This window comes from Thamnophis elegans, chromosome 1 (genome assembly GCF_009769535.1).
Source record: "Thamnophis elegans isolate rThaEle1 chromosome 1, rThaEle1.pri, whole genome shotgun sequence".
Taxonomy (NCBI): domain Eukaryota; kingdom Metazoa; phylum Chordata; class Lepidosauria; order Squamata; family Colubridae; genus Thamnophis; species Thamnophis elegans.
This window is the reverse complement of record NC_045541.1, coordinates 140,727,293-140,751,957: the sequence shown is the minus strand read 5'-3', so window position 1 is coordinate 140,751,957 and position 24,665 is coordinate 140,727,293. Positions and strand designations below refer to the sequence as shown.

Sequence of the window (24,665 nt, the reverse complement as noted above, 5' to 3'; positions counted from 1 at the left end):
ATTGCCATCACGTGACATATTGCAATGCTTTTCCCCTTCGTGGAACTGGGGTGAGCATGGCCTGTGTGTGACACATCCGGCCCGCAGGCCACAGTTTGACACCCCTGTTCTAGAGGAACAAGTCAATATTTGCATATCTCTGCAGAACATCTTGATGGAAGTTGATTGCTCATGACAGTGTTGCCAAACCTGTAGTACACTACTTAGGAAGTGTTTCTCTTGCTTTTATTTATTTCATTTTATTTTTCATCTGACAGGCTTCTTAGGAGTGTTGTAAGGAGTCTAGTCAGTTGGTGAGCTCTCTAATCTAAACCAGCTGCTCCTAGATTGAGGCCTCCCATTTGCATTGTTTTAACATACTTAGAAAATGAAGTATTCATTTTTAACATTCCTCCTCCAATTGGTTTAATGCTGAATTACAGAAGAGAACTAAGCAAAACCAGGTGCTTTTGCTGTATTCACTCCAGTGTCTGAGGAGGAGCAGACCTCTCTGATTCCCTTTCCTCTCCTCCCCTCCCTCCTCCTTCCTTCCCCTTCTTCCCCTCATTCTTTCTGTCTCTCTTTCTCTCTCTCCCCGTTTCTCTATGATTTGGCCTCTCATTCTCTGGAAATTAAATGATGGTAGGTCTGAAGTTCTAGCAAAAGATTTAATGTACAAAAGTATTTTTAGATATTCAGCTGTACGGGCATTATTGTTTTACCTCCTTGGCTTTATTCATCAGTTTTGGACATGACAGCATTTAAAAGGTATGTTCTTTGCATTACGTTACTATTTTGTTTCTTTTTTTGATAGTCTGCTGAGTGCAATTCTGAGTCAGCTACTTAAGTTATACCTCCCATTATATTTTCAAGAGATTGTGCGGGAGAGGGGAGAAATAATTTTATTCCTTTAGTATTATGTAGATCTAACATCTGACAATATGCCTCTTTGTACTAAATTCAGTTGTTTATCACTGGAGCTATTTACATAGTCTATGAAAAGTTTTTGTGCAAGAAGTGCATCAACATTTATTGTAGACCAAAATCAGTTTACAGCAGCAGCGGGCTGTGCTTTTAAAAAATATTTTCCACTAATATGCTGCTGACTGACTCAATTTCTCCTGAGGGAACTATACAGACATATCATATGCTGTGGCTATTATTTTTCCCCGTGAAGATAACTATCTTGAAGAAGCAGTTCCAGATTGAACTCTTATAGGAGGACATTTCTCTTATTTTTCAAAGCAGGAAAAAACAAATTGCTGGAAACAAGAGGAAGTAACTGAAATTATAAAGAAAGATTGGATTGGTTTTTACATTGCTATTTACTATTTCAATAACTGTGCTCAGTGTTCTTTATGGGGTTTCATAAAGGAAAGATCACGGCAGTAAAAAAGTACAGTTAGATTTTTAATAGAAGACATGACCGAGAAAGGGATACAACAATAAAAGGGAAAATACCTTGCACCTTCATGCTATTAGATTTACTTTCCTTCAGGTGTGACCTCTTTTTTCTTTTAATGCCTATGAAAATGAGTCCCTGTCAAGCAATGGACACAACTCAGAGGAATGCGAAAGTAGCATTTTTTAACATAGGAGTTTCTCTCAGGAGGAAAAATTATTTAATGACTGGATATTATAGGAAAGATTCAGGATTCAGCAGAATTTTTCCTGCTCTAGTAGAGTAATTATTTACCTTCATATGTTCCAATCATGCAAAGTTCTTATGAGATATGACTCTAATCTGTATATGTATATCTAATCTAGATATGAATTTGCTTGTCAGGGTGCCTAAATTGGTTGCAATGAATTGCAGCACTGGCTGAATTGGACACTGGCTGGTTGAATTGGACATTGGCTGTCGCTTATGGCCAGTGTTTTGTCTTTCTTTTTGTCCTGTGAACTGACTCTTCCATGAATAGAACAGAATAATAAAGTTGGAAGGGACTTTAGAGGTCTTCTAGTCCAACCCCCTGCACAAGCAGAAGACACTATACCATTTCAGACAATGGTTGAGATGTTTATCTCATCTTAAAAGCTTCCAGTGATGGAACACCCACAAGCCACTCCACTGGTCAATTATTCTCACTGTAAGAAAATTTATCCTTAGTTCTAGGTTGCTTCTCTCCTTGGTTAGTTTCCATAGTTTCCATCCATTGCTTCTTGACTTGCCTTCTAGTGGTTTGGTTTCTATTCTTCTTTGTGGTAGCTTCTCAAATATTGGAACACTACTATCATGTCACCCCTCATCAGGGGTGAGTTCCAGCAGGCTTTACTGCCGGTTCGCTCGTGCGCACACTGTGTATGCATGCACAGTTCAATTAAATTTGTTCTGCACATGCGCAGAACTTAAAAACAAGATGGTATGATTGACGGCGTCAATCAGAGAACTGGTTCAAGGACGTCACAGGCCTGGGTTGCCGCCAGTTCCAGCAACCCACGCTGCCATACCACTACCGGTTCGGCTGAATGGGTCTGAACCGGTAAGAACCCACTTCTGCCCCTTGTCCTTCTTTTCACTAGACTATACATATCTAATTCCTGCAACTGTTCTTCATATATTCTAACCTTCAACCCCAACGAATCATCTTTGTTGCTCTTTTTTGCACCCTTTCAAGAATATATCTTTTTTATAATAGGGTGAGCAAAACTGGATGCAGTATTCTAAGTGTGGTCTTACTAAGACCACAATCTTACAATCTTCCTTGGAATACCATCTTCCTTTGGGATATGCATTTTGCCTTTGGACTTGCACCATTTCTCTGGAAAGATTTCAAAAGAAAGGAAATGATGGATGATACAGAAAGTTTACCCAGATGGGTACCTCTGGTTATGCTGGAACTCCCAGCATCCTCACCCATTTTTCCTGCTCAGATTCTGCTGTCCTCAGTCCTCATCCATATCAATGGCTGTCTTCCTGTTGAGTGATGAACCATGGGGTTTTCCTAGGTGAAAAAAATACAATGAGAGGACCACTCGAAACTGGGGGGGGGGGAACAGTTATAAAGGAATGGATGAAAATTCATCTGAATTGCAGCCACTTTTGTCCAACAATCTTCTTCAATGTGCTGCCCTCTAGAATACTCAGACTGTAACTCCAAGAATTCCTGACCAACAGGATACCTGAGGTTTATAGTCCTAATCTCTCTAGGGGGAACTGCTACTGAAGGCTGTTCTGTTGGAGATCCAGGTTCCTCAGCTATGGGATCATACATTTTGTCTCTGAGCTGTTACTCTCCTGGCTATTTGAGACTTGATTTCAGGCTCTTTTATGTATAACATTTAAATATAATTTGAAATTACCATAAATTCAAAAATGGAAAAATAAAAGAGACCGATACAGAGTCAGTGTTCTTGGCAATTTCAGCCTCTATTATTCTGCTGTTTGTTTGTTTGCTTGCTTGTTTATGGTGTCTGTGCTGATTCTTGGCATCTGCCTGGACTACCCCTGCAGTTTACTTGGCAAAAGTTTTTCAGAATTGGTTTGCTTAAGGTTGAGTGTCAGGCTTGTCCCAGCTAGGGCATTTAGGCAAAAATGACTCCATTTATAGCAAAGATACATTTAAATAAAGCCAAACATAAGCAAAGCTGGATCTCAATATTCCCATTCAAAACCTGCCTTTTCCCTATTTCCTGTGCCCCCCCCCCCTTAAACAATTCACGAGTGTCCAATGTTATTCAAATTTGGTGTTTTGGTAACAGCTTTAAGGTTTGATGTCTCTTAGGTGTAGTTTCGCATCCTATTCTCATGCTCATGTCCTTAGATACGCTGGCCTGTTCTGGATTGGCACCTCTGGTTCCTGTCATCCTGTTGTCCCTCCCCCTACAATCTCTTTCTCACCATTCCCAGCAAGTATGCCAGCAAAGCGAAGCAGGCTGGAGCGTTTCGCATGGCAGACCTGACACTAAGAGAGATTGAGTAGCCCAAGGTCACCCAGCTGATTCGTGACTAAGCCAGAATTCAAATTCACGGTCTCCCAATTTCTAGCCTGATGTCTTAATTACTATATCAAACTGATTCAGTTCTGCCATGTCAACTATAAATTATTGCAGGTATTGTTATATATTATCAGAATGCAATACTGAGTTGTTTCATGGTTGGGAATCTGTGGCCTTCCAATTTTTTGTTTTGTTTTTGTTTTTTTAGATTTTTTTATCCTGTCTTTATTGTTTTTATAAATAAGGCAGAGGACATACTTAATACTCCTTCCTCCTCTAATTTTCTCCAAAACAATTCCATGAGGTAAATTGGGCTGATAGAGAGTGGATGGCACAAAGTCACCAATCACAATCTCCTGTTTTCTAGCCTGGTGCTTTGATCATCAGATTAAATGAACTCTCTTGTTTTTTTGTTTGTTTCAAGTTTGATGCATTGTCTATGCATTGTTTGTTGTATTAGCAATGTCCATTTTGCTGTCTGGGAACTCGTGTTTCAGCCATATTAAATTATATGTATTCCCACTCTTGCTTTAGACACACTTCTTTCTCATGTAATTTTGGAAGCTGTGCTATTGTGCTTAAAAACAGCTGGTTTCTCTATACTCCAAATTGCTTTGGCAAATATATATATAATAACTTTGTTATACCTCTTGCAGGTTAATGCCCATTTTCATGGCTCTTGGTTGCCTCATTGGTCATGGAACGACACAGGTGAGAAACGGACTGTATGCGAAAGAAAGAAAAGGGTTACATGGGCTGGCATAGGGGAAAGAGAATAATAACACAATATTAAATTTATTATAAACTTTATCAAATATAAAAAATGTGTGTGGCTGTATCATCTCATCTTGCTAGCTTTTGTTCAATTAGCGATTAGGTTTTTTCATGTCTATTGCTACCAAGGGAAAAAGAAAATATGATATTCACTCTGATTTATAATTTTGCATTCTTCCAATGATTCATTGTCTGATCCTCTTTTCTTTTCTGTTTAGCAACAATGCTCAAATGGGTTTGAGATGGATCGTTCGTCAGGCCAATGCTTAGGTAAGATTTTGATTATACCAGTTCCTCTGAGCTAATAGTGTACCACATGTTATAAGCAATGTGTGCTGGAAACTTTGGGTTATGTTTATTTGAATTAAAAAGTATGATTTATTAATTACATCTTCAAATCAATAAGACTAGATTCAACTAATTTAATTGGGTCTAACCATAAAAGGGAAGAATCAATGTCTTAATTGCTAAATTTGAAATATAACATCCAGTATGTATAGCTACAAAAAGACTAATTCTGAAGTTCTGCTTTATAATCAAGAAAATAAAACAAGAGCAAAAAATAAATAGAACTACTGCTATTGAAAGTCTGAAAATATTAAATAGAGATATAGAACTAAGACATTACAGAGCTTATGGAGGAAAAATTATTTATTTTTTTATTAAACAGATTTTTGTAGCTGCCGAACTCTCACACAATTATTCTTGGTGACATACAACATTAGTTAAAAATTTACACCCACAATGACAACGACACAATTGGGCAAACTCTTTATTAAACAGAGCAATATATAGAGAAATGTATTTAGATTTAGTGCATTGATTCTGATGCAAATCTAATAATCAACAAAATGACAGCTTCCTTCATCACATCAGTCCCATTTGTAAATAGTGGAATAATTCAAGGAATGCCAATATGACATAAGTGTCTCTAAATACTATCTAGCATGCATTGCTAACATAATATCCTCCAGATGTATGGCCTGCATATCTCATTCTCATTTGCCAACCAGGCACAACAAATGTCCATCCTGTTTACAAGTGATGGCAGTTGTCATCCATGACACTGGGCAGGAATTAAGTTCGGAAAGTTTGTCAGCAGTTTAGAAAAGTTAATTTTCTGAAACAAAAAGCCTGAAACTCAAGGACCACAGGACCTTTAGGTACAGTACAGCCACGAGAAGACCTCTAAACAGCATGGCCAAATCATAATCATTTTACAACAGAAAAGAAAAACTAGGAAATAATTGTTTTAAAATATTTAATTAATTAAAAGCATTGGTGATATAATTAAAATGTCAATTATATTAAATCCAACACATTTTTTTCCTGGCTCCATCCACTTCTTTGATCTGTCTCACTGTTTTTTGGAGGACGACCATTCAGAGTCAATATTTGTCTTCTGGGTCACTTTGGCCCTGCCTGGACAATGCAAGAGACTTGGTGGTCTCATCTCCTAATCATCCAACCATTTCATTTTGTGAGTGTACTCTTTCTACACAAGGGAGTTTTGAGAAATTGCAGCCTCCTCTTTCTTTTGTTATTGTTGTTCTAGGCATCTTTATTTGCCATTAAATATAAATCAAACATAAACACAAATTTATAAAGCATTATTCAACTCTAATTGCAGCTAATCTCATTCAAGGATCATGCTGAATAAGCTGTTTTCTAGGTCTCTGCAGCAATTACCCTGAATCCGCTTTTCTAAGAGTTATGTTATAAATCATATCCTAAAGGGACAGAATGCATATCTCCTGCTGTGGAAAAGAGGTCATGATTTCCAAATGCTAATGATGTTGCATGTTATATCCCAGGCTTTGCATTCTTTCTCTCAAAGGGGACACACAGATGCGTGCATGTTCAAATAACAACATTGGTTTATTATTCTAAATGGGAATAGCTTTTGTTCTCCAAAATGGCTGTTGCTCTCTGATCTTATTCTTTGGTTTGTTCATGCCTTTCTGAGGTCAGTTTACAGTTTAGTACTCCATGAAAGTGCCTAAAATGTTGCTGAGAGCTAACAGAAGAATAGAATAACGGAGTTGGAAGGACCTTGAAGGTCTTCTAGTCCAACCCCCTGCTTAGGCAGGAAACCCTACACCACTTCAGACAAACGGATATCCAACATCTTCTTAAAAACTTCCAGTGTGGGATCATTCACAACTTCTGGAGGCAAGTTGTTGTTTCACTGATTAATTATTCTGTCAGGAAATTTCTCCTTAGTTCTAAGTTGCTTCTCTCCTTGATTAGTTTCCACCCATTGTTTCTTGAACTGCCTTCAGGTACTTTGGAGAATAGTTTGACTCCATATTTAATGATTTAAGATCATTTAAGATCTTAAATGAATCTTCACAATCCAACATTTTGCAGTTTACACAAAAAAGAATATAAGACGTTAAATTCTAGATCAAGAGCCAGATTTTACAACCACCAAATCAAATCTTTGCTGCCGTCAGAAAAAAAGCCAACCTAAAATGTGTGTGCCAATGCTATGACTTGAACAGGAAAAGGCTGTCATTTTTATAATTAGAAATAAAAAACTACATTAGATGAAGAACAGGAAATCAGACCATTTCTACTTTTACTGGAAACAAAGGGCAAGGTAAGATGGATTTTTACTCAGCTGATACCAAAATAAGGTCAAATTAGTCTATGCCTTAATATATGAGGTGATCAGAGACAACTATGGGTGTTCACCAAATCATGGTTTTGCAAATGTCTTAATTCACAAATCACATGTGCCAAAATGAAACAATCCACTTTATGAAAGGTAAATCAGTCTAGGGCTGGACACAGTGACGTGCGATGAAGTTTATGGCTGGTGAGGTAAAAAGAAAGAAAGCGGCTTTTGGCCGCCCTGCCGCTATGTCTGACACAGGACGGCTTTTGCCTGCTTTCAAGAAAGCTTTGTCTGACATTCAAGAAAGTCTGGTCTAAGAGAAGAAGTAATTTCCTTGGCTCCACTTCTGAATTATTATCAGTCTATGGACAAAGCTTAAATGTGACAAAATTGGACATCTGAAATTCTAAAATAGTCAGGAAGATTCCTCGGCTACTTGAGGCTAGCCCAGTCAGCAGATTCCCCATGAGGGGTAAGACACCCCCATAGATCAGGAGGGCACTGTAAGAGTAATAGAGAGGTAGCCTACAGTGCCCTCCTGATCTATGGGGGTGTCTTACCCCTTATGGGGAATCTGCTGACTGGGCTAGCCTCAGATAGCTGAGGAATCTTCCTGACTCGCGTAGGCTCCCTTAAATTCAGCTGCTGGACTTTTGGAGACCTCGACGAGCAGTGAAACCTCCAGAGCCTCATAGCAAGGCCCGATGGCCATTTTGAAACCTCCAACAGCAAGGTCTCATTGCAGCGGCCATTTTAAGTGCCACCACGTGGAGAATGCTGTGATTGGCTTAGAGATAAGCAGCAGTGACAAGAGGCAAAGGAAAAAAAGCCTCGGAAGGTTCCCAATGCCGGAAACGTCTTTGGAGCTATTCTAAGGGCTGTGAGTGCAAAGCCTGGCATAGCCATAGCCAGGCATTTCCAGGGCTCAAAGCCACTGAAGTAAATTGAAAATGAAAAGCAGGATAAATAAACACATTATTTAATTAATTAGCTGCCTGCAACAAGCGATTAATCAGACATAAACTATCAATCAGCAGAGACCCAAATTAATATTTACATTTCTATATTATTTCAGATGTTGATGAATGCCGCACTATTGCTGAGGCCTGTAGAGGAGATATGGTGTGTGTCAACCAAAACGGGGGCTATTTATGCATTCCACGAACAAATTCCAACCAGCGATCCCCATATACGAGTCCTTACGGACCCAGTTTGTACCCACCGCCTCCAGTTCCAGCTTCTGTTCCAAATTATCCTTCTGTTGGAAGAGCACCTGCCATTTGTCGGTTTGGGTATCGTATGAATGAAAACAACCAGTGTGTAGGTAAATAGCAAGATCTAACATTTATGCCTGTCATGTGTCGTTTTTTAGCTGATTGTCATGATGGCAAACCTATGGCATGCATGCCATAGGTCGCATGCAGAGCCCTCTCTGTGGGCACACAAGCTGTCACTCCAGCTCAGCTCCATCACGCATGCACATCCGCCTCCCGCTAGCCAGTTGTTTTTTGGGTCTCTGGTGCGCATGTGAATGCCTGGTTGTGTGTGTGCAGTGTGTAACCCCCCTGTGCCCCCTTTTGTTCTCAGGAGGCTTCAGGAAGGCCTACTAGGCCCAAAATGGAGCACCGGGGGGGGGTGTTGTCACACACGCATGTGCATGGGGGCAGGACACATGGGGGATGTCATGAGGGCATTGTATTATGGGTGCGGGCACACTTTCGGCATTCAATAACAAAAAGGTTAGCCATCACCTATTACAATTTGCTATCTGAACTGTGTGTGAGAGAGGAGGGAGACTGACAGATAGAGAGAAAGAGAGAGTACAGGTAGTCCTCGACTTACAACCATTCATTTAGTGGCCATTTGAAGTTACAACAGCACTGAAAAAAGTGACTTATGACTGTTTTTCACACATACAACCATTGCAGCATCCCCAGAGTCACGTGATCAAAATTCAAATGCTTGGCATCTGACTCACATTTATGACAGTTGCAGTGTCCCAGGGTCATGTGATCACCTTTTTCAACCTCCTGACAAGCAAATTCAATGGGAAAGCCAGATTCATTGAACAACCATATTACTAACTTAACAACTGCAGTGATTCATTTAACAACCGTGACAAGAAAGGTCGTAAACTGGGGCAAAACTCACTTAACAAATATCTCAGCAATGTAAATTTTGGGCTCAATTGTAGTCATTAGTCAAGTTTTTTAGCTTGACTATGCATTGGTCCAAGTTTTCACGACTGAGGAGAAAAACACTGGGAAAAAGCCTACACAGGATTTTCCTGCTTTATTGTGCCTTGTTTATCTTTTAATAGGTCAATGGCTTCTGTACCACATTTGAATTGCTTATTCTGCCAAAGCAAGATATTTATCATGGGTACATTTTTATGTTGTTATCTTGTCTTTTGGACTCTTACCTTACACGTGAGGCATGTAGGTTCATGCTGATGGTTCTGACTGCCAGCTTTTTGAACCGTCTAATGGGGGATAAACAGTGGTGAAATTCAATTTTTTTTTACTACTGGTTCTGTGGGTGTGGCTTGGTGGACATGGCAGGGGAAGGATATTGCAAAATCTCCATTCCCTCCAAACCCTGGGGCCAACCAGAAGTGGCATTTGCCAGTTCTCCGAACTACTGAAAATTTCCGCGACCGGTTCTTCAGAACCTGTCAGAACCTGCTAAATTTCACCCCTGGGGATAAATAGTAAATACACTTCATGTGCCACCTGCCTTCATCATGAGCTGCGGTGGTGCAGTGGTTAGAGTGCAGTACTGCAGGCTGCTTCTGCTGATCGTCGGCTGCCAGGAGTTTGGGAGTTCAAATCTCACCAGGCTCAAGGTTGACTCAGCCTGCCTTCCTTCCGAGGTGAGTAAAATGGGGACCCAGATTGTTGGGGGCAATATGATGAATCTGTAAACTGCTTAGAGAGCGCTATAAAGCACTGCTATTGCATTGCTATTGCTATCAGGAAATACATGATTCTGAGTACAGCTATGCTGTTTTCTTTCAAACATCTTGGTGATTTGTTGCTTTAACAGCTATTTATTTGGGCAATTGCCACTTCCTTGCATTTTTTAGTATACAGGTAGCCCTCATTTAGCAACCACAATTGTCACTGGCAACTTGGTTATTAAGCGATATGGTCACTAACTGAAACCACAAGTGTACTTATGGTTTTCATTTAACTTTTCTTTTCGGTTTGTAGACCTGCAAAGATTATAAATGCAAAGATTGCTCATGAAATTGCACTTTCATCTCCTTTGTAAGTGCAAATGGACACTAAATGAGGCATTCACTAAATGAAGACTGCCTATAATATGCTTCATAGTTGCGGTACAATCTGTTTTGTTTGGGAGACATTAGTCAGGGATCCTTGAATGCACATTCCTTAACCAGGCAATTTCAACTTAAAGAGTGTTCCATCCATTTTGTAAAACTGACTAAAAGAAATAAAGATTACGTATGTTGATATATTTGGATTATGAAAGTAGGCAACTCCAAGAAAAAGATGGATAGGAGAGAGCACTTTGTTCTGTTCCTCAAAGATGTGTGGTCAGGAAAGAATCCCCCTCCCCCGGTTTAACACATGAAAGAATGAACATGTAGATATTATTTATTGAATTCGATTTAAATAATACGCCCTCCCCCAACATCCATAGTAGATTCTACACCCTGCAAGGTGACTGCTGATCATGATGCCTCATTCTGAGGGAAGACTCTGTTTTTGGTCCTATGACGAAGGACGAAGGCTACTCCCCCCTTCTATATATACTCTTTATAAGATCTACGCACGCTGCGCAAACTTTTAAATGGTATGGTGAGTGCATGTGATTGTATGTGTGACCTGGATGATCCCACTTTTATTACCCTATGACTCTTGTATTTTATGTGTTTTAATCATTACGTGGGGACTGCTTGAGTGTATAAATGAGTGTGCTTGATTCGGAGGACCTGCCGGGAATTGCGGGGGCTATGGGGGTGGCTGAGGGGGCTAAAGATACGGGAGAGGGTCGGGGTATTGCGGTCGTGACAGGGAGGGGCAGATACGGCGGGGACTCTAGGGCAGGCCATTACCGGGGAAGGAGGGTTCGCTACATCACAGAGATCCCTCCTTCCGGCCCTAGGAGTCCCACTCCAAGACCAGATGGTGTAAGTAATCAGGACCCTGGTCTCAGGCTGTTGTCGCTAAATGCCAGGTCTGTTGTACATAAAGCACCTCTCGTCCGGGACTTAATTTTAGACGAGAGGGCAGACCTGGCATGTATTACTGAGACCTGGCTGGGCCCAGAGGGAGGAGTCCCCCTTGTAGAACTGTGCCCAGAAGGATTTCAGGTGCTGCATCAGCCGAGAGCCCAGGGAAGGGGTGGGGGTGTGGCCGTTGTTATCCGGGAGTCGTTAGTTCCTCGTAGGGTCCCTGCTCCGGAGATTGTCGGGTGTGAGTCTTTGCTGTTAAAGTTGGACCTCAAGGGTCAAGTGGGTTTGCTGCTAACGTACCTGCCTCCCAACAGCGTTGCAGCAGCCCTCCCCTCGCTCCTCGAGTCAGTAGCCGAGCTGGCAGTTGAGTTCCCTAGGTTGATGGTCCTGGGGGACTTTAATTTGCCGACGCTCGGTGAAAACTCTGATGGGGCGCAGGAGTTCATGGCTTCCATGACAGCCATGGGCTTGACTCAAGTAATCCGAGGCCCAACCCACTCGGCGGGACACATGCTTGACCTTGTATTTCTCTCGGAGCAGTGGATGTGTGATCTTGGTCTGAGGGGGAGTGACATCATACCCCTGTCGTGGTCAGACCATTGCCTACTGAGGCTCGACTTCCGGAGGCCAAACCCCCACTGTAGGGAGGAGGAACCGACCAGGTGGTTCCGCCCCAGGCGTCTTATGGAGCCAGTAAGGTTCCAGACAGAGCTTGGGGTTATTCCTGATACTTTCACCCACAGTCCGGCAGAGACTCTGGCTGCTGCGTGGCACTCGGCAGCGTCAGAGGCCCTCGACCGGATGGCGCCACTGCGGCCCCTCCGAGGCGGCGGATCCCGGAGACCACCTTGGTTCACCGAGGAGCTCCGGGAGATGAAGCGCCGGAGGAGATGCCTGGAGCACCGCTGGAGGTCCGATAAGTCCGCATCGAACCGAGCAATGGTAACCACCTGCACCAGGGAATATACTAGGGCACTTAGGGCAGCTAAAAGATCACATATAGCCTCCCTGGTTGCGTCCGCTGAGTCCCGCCCAGCTGCCCTGTTTAGGATAACCCGCTCCCTGCTGAACAAAAGGGAGGCGGGGGAACCCTTGCAGGGCAGAGCTGAAGAATATGCCCAATTCTTAGCGGACAAAATTGCTCGGTTTCGGACGGACTTGGACTCCACATCTGCAGTTCCAGCCGAGACTCAGGGGGACCAAGTACAACAGCTCTGGGTTGAGTTTCAGGAGGTTACCCCCGGGGATGTGGACAAGGCCATGAGAGCTGTGAGTTCCTCCACCTGTGCTTTGGATCCGTGTCCCTCATGGCTGGTTTCCAACTGTAGTGAGGTGACACGAGGCTGGATCCAGGCGGTTGTAACCGCCTCCCTTCGGGAGGGGAACTTCCCCGCCGCACTGAAGGCGGCGGTGGTGAGACCCCTCCTGAAGAAGCCATCTCTTGATCCAGCTGTCCTTAATAACTACCGCCCGGTCTCCAACCTCCCCTTCCTGGGGAAGGTTGTTGAGAAGGTGGTGGCCTTCCAGCTCCAACGGTCCTTGGAGGAAGCAGACTACCTAGACCCCTTCCAGTCAGGCTTCAGACCCGGTTACAGCACTGAAACCGCCTTGGTCGCATTGATGGATGATCTCTGGAGAGCCAGAGATGAAGGACATCCCTCCATCCTGGTCCTCCTTGACCTCTCAGCGGCTTTCGATACCATCGACCATGGTATCCTTCTGCGAAGACTGCGGGAGGTGGGAGTGGGAGGCACCGTGTTACGGTGGTTCTCCTCCTACCTCTCGGACAGGTCGCAGTCGGTGTTAGTGGGAGGGCAGAGATCGTCCCCAAGGCCCCTGAAATATGGGGTGCCGCAGGGTTCGGTCTTATCCCCCCTACTATTTAACATTTACATGAAACCGCTGGGAGAGATCATCCGTAGGCACGGGATTAGATACCATCAATATGCGGACGATACTCAATTGTATCTGTCCGCCCCGTGCCAAATCAATGAAGCGGTTGCCGTGATGGACCGGGGGCTCGAAGCCGTCATGGACTGGATGAGGATTAACAAGCTTGTGCTCAACCCAGAAAAGACCGAGTGGCTGTTGTGTTTTCCTCCCAAAAATTCGGCCACTAATCCAACACTCAGGCTGGGGGGTCAAATTCTACACCCCTCAGAGAGGGTTCGCAACTTGGGAGTCCTCCTGGATTCACAGCTGTCATTCGACCATCATATAGCGGCTGTGACCAGGGGGGCATTCGCCCAGGTACGCCTGGTGCGCCAGTTGCGACCCTACCTGAACCGGGAGGCCCTCACAACAGTCACTCGGGCCCTCGTGATTTCTAGGCTGGAATACTGCAATGTGCTCTACATGGGGCTGCCCTTGAAGAGCATCCGGCGACTTCAGCTAGTGCAGAACGCAGCCGCGCGAGTGATTGCGGGTGCACCCCGATTCACCCGCATTACACCTATCCTCCGCGAGCTGCGCTGGCTACCTGTCGATCTCCGGATGCGCTTCAAGGTGCTATTGACCACCCATAAAGCCCTACATGGCAGTGGATCTGGATACTTGAGAGACCGCCTTCTGCCAATTACCTCCCTACGGCCTATAAGATCTCATAGGTTAGGCCTCCTCCGCATCCCATCGGCCAGCCAATGTCGGCTGGCAACCACAAGGAGGAGGGCCTTCTCAGTAGCGGCCCCGACCCTTTGGAACGAGCTCCCCGTAGAGATTCGTACCCTCTCCACCGTCCAGGCCTTCCGCACAGCCTTGAAGAACTGGCTCGCCCGTCAGGCCTGGGGATAAGGACCATTACCCCGCCCGAATGTTGTATGCATGTTGTGTATCATTTTTATTATGTGTTGTTGTCTTAGTACTGTATTGTATTGTATTCCCCTCTCCCTGGTTTCTGTGAGCCGCCCTGAGTCCCCTCAGGGAAAAGGGCGGCCTACAAATAAAATCAATTCAATTCAATTCAATTGTCTTGATTATTGAACAGATACAGTAGCAGCTGCTGAGGAGTGTCATTAATGGTTCCTTACTGGCATTATCATGGGTTATCTTACAATGCATGTTTATCCAATTAGTAACTGGAAGTCTTTCAGCTAAAATTAATTCATGATAAAATTATGTTTTTGAAAGTTATTTTGGAATAAGCTATTTGTTGTAAGAGAGGAGGAGGAGGACTAAGGGAATATGCTGATAGTGAAACCTTGGCTGGATAACTTTTTGGAGGTCGTTATTCTGTCCCATGCCAGATGACGCCGATAATGCTGGTTGCATTTCTTGTTCTTTCTTTATAATTAGACTAATACAGATTGGTTTATTCTGAATGTTCAGATTGACTACGCAGTACACCAAATTAATGCTTATTTGCTTTCTTTACATTGATTACCAATTGACTTGGTAATAGGTACCTCAAACAACTGTAAAGCCTTTAATTGCATCTGCACTGGATAAACGTGCTGTGGTTATGTTTACTTATTATGGATGAGCCTCTGTGAAACTATATTTTAATGGTGTGATTTTGATTTATTGCTCTTTGTTAATTCATTATCACTTAAAGATATACCTAGGAAAGAGATATGCTTACATCATAGTAGCAGAGAAGCATCTTTTCCAGAGTTGTTACACAGCATTATACCTTTGACACCCCTTATTGTTTGAGGGTTACTGTCAGAGGTGGGTTTCTGCCAGTTCTAACCTCTTTTATAGAAGAGGTTCCACAAATCTATAGTGTGATTTAGAACCGGTTCCAGCTCCCTTCCCCCGCCTGCCCACACATCATCAAGATGAAAAACGAGAGGAGGAATTCTGGGAATTGAAGTCCACAAGTCTTAAAGCTGTCAAGTTTGAACACCCCTGGGTTTTTTTTCTAAAGAGTTAGGAGTGCAAGAGTCTTGTAACTTGACAGCTTTAAGACTTGCATGCTTCAAATGCCAGAGTTTCTGAGCCAACATTTTGGTTGCTAAGCAAGAGCATTGTTAAGTGAGTTTCACCACATTTTACAAGTTGGCCATGCCCACCCAGTCACATTGCTGGCAAGCCACTCCCACCCAATCACATGGCCGGCAACCCACTCTCACTCGGTCACATGGCCAGCAAGCCACTCCCACAAAGCAGGCCACACCTACAGAAGAGGTTCTAAAAAAATTTGAAACCAAATATCATCTCTGGCTAATTCAAAAAAGTTGCTGGGAATTCAGCATGGACATTATGCCTCACAAAAAGTAATTAATTAGTCATTATAACTTCTTGGTTCTGGAGATGTTAGTTTGCAGAATTGTGGTTTACAGAGAATAGTAGAAGGGTGATGCAAAATTAGTCCCAGAATACTCAATATCAAAGAATCACTGAAGTGAAAAGAACAAAGTATGGCCCACTAATCTAAGAGATGAGAGCAAGATCAAAGGTAATGTTCCCTTTTTCATGGAGGTAAGATTTGATCTCTGGCAGCCCCCAGACATGAATTAATTGGACCACAGTAAACTGGAAAGATGACAGCTGCATTGAAAAATTTCAGCTGTATGAAAAAAATGCAAATTTCAATCTGGCAACTAAAAAAAAAGGTTACACATCCTACACAGCCTAAATATAATGTTCCTAAAATACAGCAACCTGAATGCAGGCTGTTTGGCTAGATTCCTTCTCTTTTACACCATTGCAGGTGACTGCCTTTCCCTGTAAAATAAGTTTGGCGTATTAAATCAGGGGAGCCCAATCCCCAGTCCGTAGACTGGCACCAGTCCGCAGCATGCCAGCAACCGAGCCACACAAACAAGCCAAGCCACATCCAAGGTATGCAGGCAGGCTGCAAAACCACGCCCGCTCTGGGCCATGGAAAAAACTTTCTCCATGGAACTAGTCCCTGGTGCCCAAAAGGTTGGGAGCCTCTGCATTAAATGCATCAGTGGTGGATTCACTTTTTTTACTACCAGTTCTGTGGGCTTGGCTTGGTGGGTGTGGTGTGGATTGGTGGGCATGGCTTGGTGAGCGTGGCTGAGGAATGATACTGCAAAATCCCTATTCCCTCACCACTCCTGGGGGGAGGATACTGCAATATCTCCATTTCCATCCCACTCCTGGGGGAAGGATACTGTAAAATCTCCATTCCCTCCCTACTCCATTAATCTGCTTTCCAGCTCTGTTCTGTGCAGGGCAAAAAAAAAAAAGAAAACCCAGCCGATCAGCTGCGATTCCGATCAACTGGGACTCGGGAAGCAACAAATAGATGGAGGTGGGGCTAGTCAGAGGTGGTATTCGACGGTTCTCCAAACTACTCAAAATTTCTGCTACCGATTCACCAGAACAAGTCAGAACTGGCTGAATACCACCTCTGCTATGCATGTCATGACAGGTACCATGTCTTCTTGCATAAAGATTGATGGAAAACAACCAAGCTGACCAAGTACCTGGTAATCCTTCCCTAATTATTGTCCTTGCTTCTTTGGAACAACCCTAAATTTTCAAAATTTAGTGTGGCTAAGCTAAAATGTGCACACATAAAGGATTTCCCTCTCTTTTAGTTCTAAGTCCACCCTCCTACATATCTCCCTAGGTCTCCTTAGAAATGTTTCCAATTTTACATTGGGATGATGATTCCCTGCCCAAAATTAGCCTTCCCATTTTTTTAATCCCTCCACATCAGTATTCTTAGCACTTTATGCTTCTTAGTTTTTTCCCCCTTCTTTCTACAATCAGCCTTCAGATTCAGCCATCCTATTTTTACAGATGTAGAATTGAAGCTGAGGCATAATGTTTTTTCCCACCCAATGAGTCCATTTTTATGAGCTGGAATTTGAACTACTATTTCAGGTTCCAAATGTAACACCCTATCCTTTGGCTCTTCCCTTTCTCCATTTGTTTTTCATTCCTGATTGTTCATCTGGGACTAGAAGTACTAAATTTTAATGTGTTGTCCCTATTCTTAATCATTTTTAGGATGTTTTTCAGTGTTGAAAGCACTGAAAAAGCACCATCTAATTCCAAATTACAGATTTATTGATTTTTTTAAACAGTTTCTTGGCTTTTCCTTTGCTTGCTGATCTCCCTTAGTTGTATTCACTTTTATAAATGTGCAGTGAAGAGTTGGTTTCTCATGACGTTAAATTCCATAATTAAAAGTCAGTTTTCCTTTCATTGGGCAACACAATCCTCACTATGCAACTTCCTGTCATTTGGGCTGGTTTATCAATCATAAGAGCAGGTCTGAACTGGAAAAAAAAACCTGATTCTCAAAACATGCAGAATTTAATTATATATTAAATTTTTGTTCTACTTTTCTTTCTGAGAAATTAGAACAGTGTTCATTTTGCATATTGCCTTTACAAAAATCCTGAGAGAAATGTTAGACTAAAGCCTGAAGCCAAAAGTTTCATTTCTGAGCAAGATTAAAATCTAGATTTGTTCAAACCTTCCATTGTAGCAAATGGAATTGATTATCATGTATATGATTTAGAGTGATGTGAATGAACCAGAGGTGGGTTTCTGGCTCCACTACTTCCGGTTCGCTCAGGGATGCGCTGCAGGCGCTCAGGCGCAGTACTATAAAAATGCTCTGTGCATGTGCAGAAGCAAAAAAACAAGATGGTGCCACTGATAGAACCAGTTTGGGGGCATGGCCGGCCAAGTTACTACCTACTCAGCCGAACTGGGCCAAACCATTAGAAACCCAACTCTGGAATGAACCTCAGAGTAATTTACTTCCTTCTCTTTCTTTATCAGCCCAGGTTTGCAATTTACTATAAAAAAAATACCAGGAACAATTAAATTACATTGACCATTAGTAACTTTTGGTTATGTGCCATGAAATAATTGCGACAAAACCATCTGCACAGTGCACCAAAATCTTTTGCATATATATTTATGCAGGGATGGGCTTCAAAAATTTTAGCAAGGGGTTCTCTGTCCAGTTGCTGGGCAGGCATGGCCATGATGAGGGTAGCCAAATCGGCCTCCTGCACCATGGCAGAGTAGCATTTTTGCCCTCCCCAGGCTCTGGAGGCTGGAAACAGTCCTGTTTCTGGCCTTCCTGAACTTCCGGTAGGCCCAATTTTCACACACATCCCCAAGCCTCCACGCGCACCCTGCACTTACCTCCATCCAAAGTATTTGTGTGGGGCAGAGGTGGGTTTCAAAAATTGTTCAAACTTACTCTGTGGGCGTGGTCTCCTTTGTGGGAGTGGCTTGCTGCCCATGTGACCAGATGGGAGTGGCTTGCCACCCATGTGACCAGATGGGAGTGGCCTGCCACCCATGTGACCTGGTGGGAGTGGCCAAGACGATGTTATTACTAGATATTACTAATTACTAGATATTATTAATATTACTAGATCATTATTAATGCGTAGATAACTGCGGGACATTACACACCCACCCACCCCCCACACAAGACCGAGTGGCTGTTGTGTTTCCCTCCCACCAATTCGGCAAGTATTCCACCTCTCAGGCTGGGGGGTCAAACATTATACCCCTCAGACAGGGTCCGCAACTTGGGAGTCCTCCTGGACCCACAACTGACTTTCGAACATCATTTGTCAGCTGTGACCAGGGGGGCATTTGCCCAGGTTCGCCTGGTACACCAGTTGCGTCCCTACCTGAACCGGGAGGCTCTCACAACAGTCACTCGTGCCCTTGTGACCTCTAGGCTGGAGTACTGCAATGTGCTCTACATGGGGCTGCCCTTGAAGAGTATCCGGCGACTTCAGCTAGTCCAGAATGCGGCCGCGCGAGCGATTGTGGGTGCACCTCGCTTCACCCACATAACACCTATCCTCCGCGAGCTGCACTGGCTACCTGTCGATCTCCGGGTGCGCTTCAAGGTGCTACTTGTCACCCATAAAGCCCTACATGGTAGTGGATCTGGGTACTTGAGAGACCGCCTACTGCCAATTACCTCCACGCGACCTATTAGATCTCATCGATTGGGCCTCCTCTGAGTTCCATCTGCCGGTCAATGCCGACTGGCAACTACGCGGAGGAGAGCCTTCTCGGTGGCAGCTCCGACCCTATGGAACGATCTCCCCGTGGAGATTCGTACCCTCACCACCCTCCAGACCTTCCGCACAGCCCTTAAAATCTGGCTATCCCGTCAGGCCTGGGGCTAAGACTGTAACCCGCCCGAATGCTATGAATGTTGTGTTTTTAATTATGTATTGTCTTATATGTTAAAAGTTTGTCTCCCCCTCCCCCTTTGGTTGTGAGCCGCCCTGAGTCCCCCCAGGGAAAAGGGCGGCATATAAATAAACTTCTACAATCTACAACTTCTACAAACTATGATAGTGCTAGGAAAACACCAAAAGAATAAGAATCCCCCCCCCAAAAAAAAAGACTGCCAATGAAACCACTTTTTTTTTCTAGGCCTAAGGACAGGAAAGACAAAGTCACTGGAATAAAAATCATCAAGGCAATGTGGAAAATTATAAATGACAGGCGCTCACAGAACCATCAACCACCTCAGAATTACCTAAACAAGGAGGGTGAAACACTGCCTTGCAACAAACCTGGCCTGCCCATAGAAAAGCAGCCAGTTTGAGACACATAAACCTGGTCTGAACACTTAAAAGCAACATATTGCATCACAAATAAAACATTTGCAAAAAGGAATAACATTTCTTGTAATAAAGATTCTATAAACAATAAATAAATAAAAATTCCCTAAAATAATAAAAACCACCACGTTCAGAGAACACCAAAGGACCCCACAGTCCTCTCCCTCCTTATCTTTTTCTTTTTTGTCCTAACTTTCTCCTCCTTCCCCCCCAACCCCACTTCCTTCTAGCACTGATGATGTTACCAAACTAGGAGTGCTGGAGAGGAGCTCTCACAGGGCGAAGAGCTTCCCGCTACAGGCACAATCTATCTGCAGCCATAAATGACTGCAAGCAGCAGCTTCAGGGACCTGCTCGCAGCTGACAGTTGCATTTGGGAGCGGAGGTGGTGGCAGCGGAAGCAGGCACAGATGGGATGTCCCCGCCTGCTGAGTAGAAGGAGGTGGCGGGGATGTGTTGCTAGGCGGCTGGCAGGGCAGAGGTGGGTGTGGCGCTGCCGCACTTGCCCTTGGGGCTTTTCTTATGGACATGTTGGCTGGTGCTGCTTCAGGTCGCCCCAGGCGCCGGCTCCTCTGAGTGCAGCCCATTCCCCCTCCCAAGAAGATCATTTTCTTTTTAAAAATGCCTCTGCAGACGATCTTGAAAACCTGTGAGGTTGCTTTGGGAGGGGGAAGACAGGCAGCATTCCCCCACCCCATTTCTGGTTGCCTGCAGCCTCGGAGCCTTCCGCAACTTGCACAGTAAAGGCAATTAAGAACTTCTCTCGCTTGTGAGATTTTCTTTACTGTGCAAAGGCTTGCTTTAAGGCTGCAGGCTCCGAGGCTGCAGGCACCCAGGGAGGGGGGCAGGGGGAAATGCTGCCCATCTGTCCCCTTTCAAAGGAACTTTGCAGGTTTTCAAGATCATCTGGATAGGCGTTTTTTAAAAAGAAAAACCCTGCAGGCACCCAGCGACAGGGGCCGGGAGCGGTACCGGCGTTCCCGGAAGTTAATTACTTCCGGGTTCACCGACCGGTTCGCCCGAACCGGGGAGATCCGGGAGGAACCCACCCCTGGTGTGGGGCCAGCCAGGAGTGGGATTTGGGGGTTTTCTGAACTGCACAGAATCTTAGCTAGAGGTTCTCCCAAACCCCTACGAACCCCCAGCAGCCTACACCTATATTTACGGCCTTGGATTAAGTTGGAGAAGTGACAGGTAGTCCTCAATTTACAATGGTTCATTTAACAATGGTTTGAAGTTACAACGGCCTTGGAAAAAATTGCAATATATGAACCATCCCTCACGGTCATGTAATTGCAATATGCGTTCTCTGGGGTACATCTTCTGTCAAAACTCTGAGAAAAAAGAGCTTGCAACGAAGGCTGTTCCAAGTTGCTAGTTTGGGTATTTTCCATGTTACTCTCCACTATGGAAACTTTCCTGAAGTCTCCACATGCCTTCTGTCATGTTGAAATAGTCTTCTGGAAAATCGTGCTGTCTTAGCTTTGATATAGCATCAAGAGATGGCAGCACTCTTATTGACACATCAAACGGATTGCTATTCTTGGCTTCTAGGTTTCTTGGTTCAGATTTATTTGTTCTCTTCGTTTTGATTCCAGATCTACATCTGGCCGCATTCCTATGCCACAATCAAGATGTTTGGCCAAAATATATAGAAATATGAATACGTTTATCAACATTTGCAGATTTGCCAGACAGCATTTTCAAATTTAAAGGGCACAGAATTGGCCAAAGCTGCTATAAGGAAAGGCAAACTTTGCTTTATTATCTTGTCTTAAGAACAAATGTATTTATTTTGCCGTTTAGAAACAAAAATACTGCATTTCACCTTGTGGACTTTTAATATACAGTATCTAACCTATTTTTTTAGCTGATTCTTACAGTTATATTCTTTTACTGAGCCTCTTTTCACATTATATGTGAAATGCATACATGCATATATGTTTTGTAAATGATCCAAATATTTAAAGTGTAACTACAACTAGAAATACCAATATATTTATCATAGAATCAATACTAACTGCAACATGCTGTTGATTGTATACTCAGTGGTCAACAAAAGATGTAACATGATATGGTATTTAAATTTCACTGGAAGCAATCTTCTTTTCCTTTAAGTGTCCTCACAGTCTGGGTAAACTATAAATATGCTATTTGTGATTTTATTGCATATGACAATTGGTGGAGTGTTTAAGTATTTAGATGTTAAGGTATGCATCTCATTTCAATGTTAAGTTTAGTAAGAATCAATATAGGCATATGGAATTATTTTTAAATGTCCCTATTTTTCCTGTGTCCACCATGAGCTCCTTAATTTAGGATTCCTCCCCCCCCCCCCGAATAGTCAGTCATAATCTGTCCTCCTGCCACTTAAAACCATTATTTCATGTATTCTTCTCTAGAAAGAGAGAACAGATCTTGATGTTCTTCTATGTGACAACCTTTCAGATATTTGAAGAGCATATCATAGTTCCACTCACTTGTCATTTCTCAAAAAAAATGTCACACTCGGATCCTTCAGCCTTTTTTTTTTGTAGGGTTTACTTTCTCACCCTCTGATCATTGCCCTTCTTTGAACCTGATCTGATTTATGTAAATTCTTCTTGAAGTGTGGTCCTCAAAACTGGTCATTGTACTTGAGATGGGAGTTGACCAAGGAACCCTTACTACAAATGATTGGGAAATAGTATTCTGATAAAGCTGTTAAGATTGCAACATCTTCTTTCAGTTCATATTGTTATTGTAATCAGATTGCAATTGAATTATATTCTAAGATCATTTTTTATTATTACTATTATCAAGCCCAATATTCCTATACTATATTTGTGCATTTGGGTCTTGTTTCCTAAGAGAACTTTGCACCTCTTGTTAAGTTTTATTGCTATTTTCAACCCATTTCTCCAACCTATCAAGATCATTTAAAATTTTAATTCAGTATTCTAGGATATACATTTTTCCATAACATTTTGTGACATTGCAGATTGAATAATAATTCTATCTACTTCTTCTTCGAAATCTTGCTACTCCAATTTGATGAGCGTTCTTAATTTTCAAGACAACTATGTAACCACTTTATTGCCATGACATCCAGCTCATAAGCTAGTTTCTCTAATCAGCATTTAATGGGGTAGTTCATCAAATGCTTTACTACAATCAAGATGTAATGTTTATACATGCCTGCCATCTAATAAAAATGAGTTAAGATATAAAGATTAATAGGATACACACATTTGCACACAGACACACGTGCTCAACATAGGAGCCAAATAGGATATGGGTCCAGCCCACAAATGGAAGATTTCTTACTACAAAGCATCCTGTCTACTTCCTCAGCTTGCACAAATTTAGAAAAATCTCAGATTACATTGCAAGGTATCACTGTATCCATATTGCATGGCTCTGCCAATGTTGTTTATCTCTGAGTGAACATGACCAATTTTATCAACAAAGAAATGGACAAAACCATTGCAGTGGCTTGCAGGCTTCTTGCATTCCTGTTCCTCCCCAAATAGTTTGTATCATCCTGAACAGAGTTGTTGGGCAGGAATCTTTGGACACAACTTTATTTCGGTCTTACAATAACGTAGAATTAGCCATCTAGTTATATTTCCTGTCTGATTTACCTGGGAGGGTGGACTTAAAGCTTTGTTGCTCTGAAGTGTTTGTCAATGGAATAACGGTTCTGAGAATATTTCTGCAAAAATGATTGTCTCCGGCTCACTCAAATACTGTTTTGCATTTCCCTTTAGCTACCTTTTTGAGCATTTTATGGATTAGTTATGGCCCAATTCTACTTCCATTGTCATTCTACCCAATAGAATTATGCCTTTCACGGTTACTTAAATATCTCTTGTGACATTTCTTTTCATAACATCAGCGTGTTGTTAACATTTCATGCCAAAGCAGATAATTTCTATGTGAATAAGCCCTGCAGAACTATACATTATATTATGTGTTATCTGCAGCCACATTCTATGAAGTACCGTCCATTTTCTTTGATTTTGACAATATAGCAAATATGATGCATTGCAAAAAATAATAATCTGCAAATTCCAATTCTGAGACCAAAGACACAATAATAAAGCAAATGGCATGGAGCTTATAGAAAGAACTCAACAGTGCAAGGATTAAGCCTATTCTTCCCCTCAAGCTCCAGATGTGGATCCTTGAAATAGCCAAGGGATTCTTGAGCCAATATTCTTATGTGCAGAAATAGTTAATATCTAGCTTGATCCATGGTGTGCAGTGATATATTATTGCTTCAGTTGATGCATTCACTTCATGTAAAACGACAAAAGGATTCCTGCATGAGATGCTTATAATCTGAACTTTTGCGTAAGAGGCAACGTGGAGTGGTGCAGAGATTAACAGCAGAGAGAACATGTATTCAGATCATAGATACATACCATCACAAAGATATTAGCTCTGTTGCAAATTTACCATTTAGTGTACAGCCCTAAGAATAACTATGATATTTCATTTTGTTCCTTTTCAGCTCTTTTCAGAGATTAAGATCTGGGCATGCTTATATACAGATGATCGCCTCTAGTTTCTTTTGGCCAGTAGCACAGAAAGCTATCACCCATTCAATATCTATACCCCTGCCATTAACTGACTG

The 24,665-nt window shown here is 42.8% G+C and overlaps 1 protein-coding gene across 1 annotated transcript in view; it reads left to right on the top strand.

The window, feature by feature from the left end:
* The first annotated feature begins 529 nt into the window (after positions 1-529).
* FBLN5 (fibulin 5) overlaps positions 530-24,665 on the top strand; it is a 50,794-nt gene continuing 26,658 nt past the window's right edge. The window contains exons 1-4 of the mRNA XM_032236280.1: positions 530-747; positions 4,575-4,629; positions 4,911-4,962; positions 8,388-8,636. Coding sequence (XP_032092171.1) covers positions 731-747; positions 4,575-4,629; positions 4,911-4,962; positions 8,388-8,636 — 373 coding nt within the window. The 5' untranslated portion in view covers positions 530-730. The remainder of the gene's footprint in view (positions 748-4,574; positions 4,630-4,910; positions 4,963-8,387; positions 8,637-24,665) is intronic.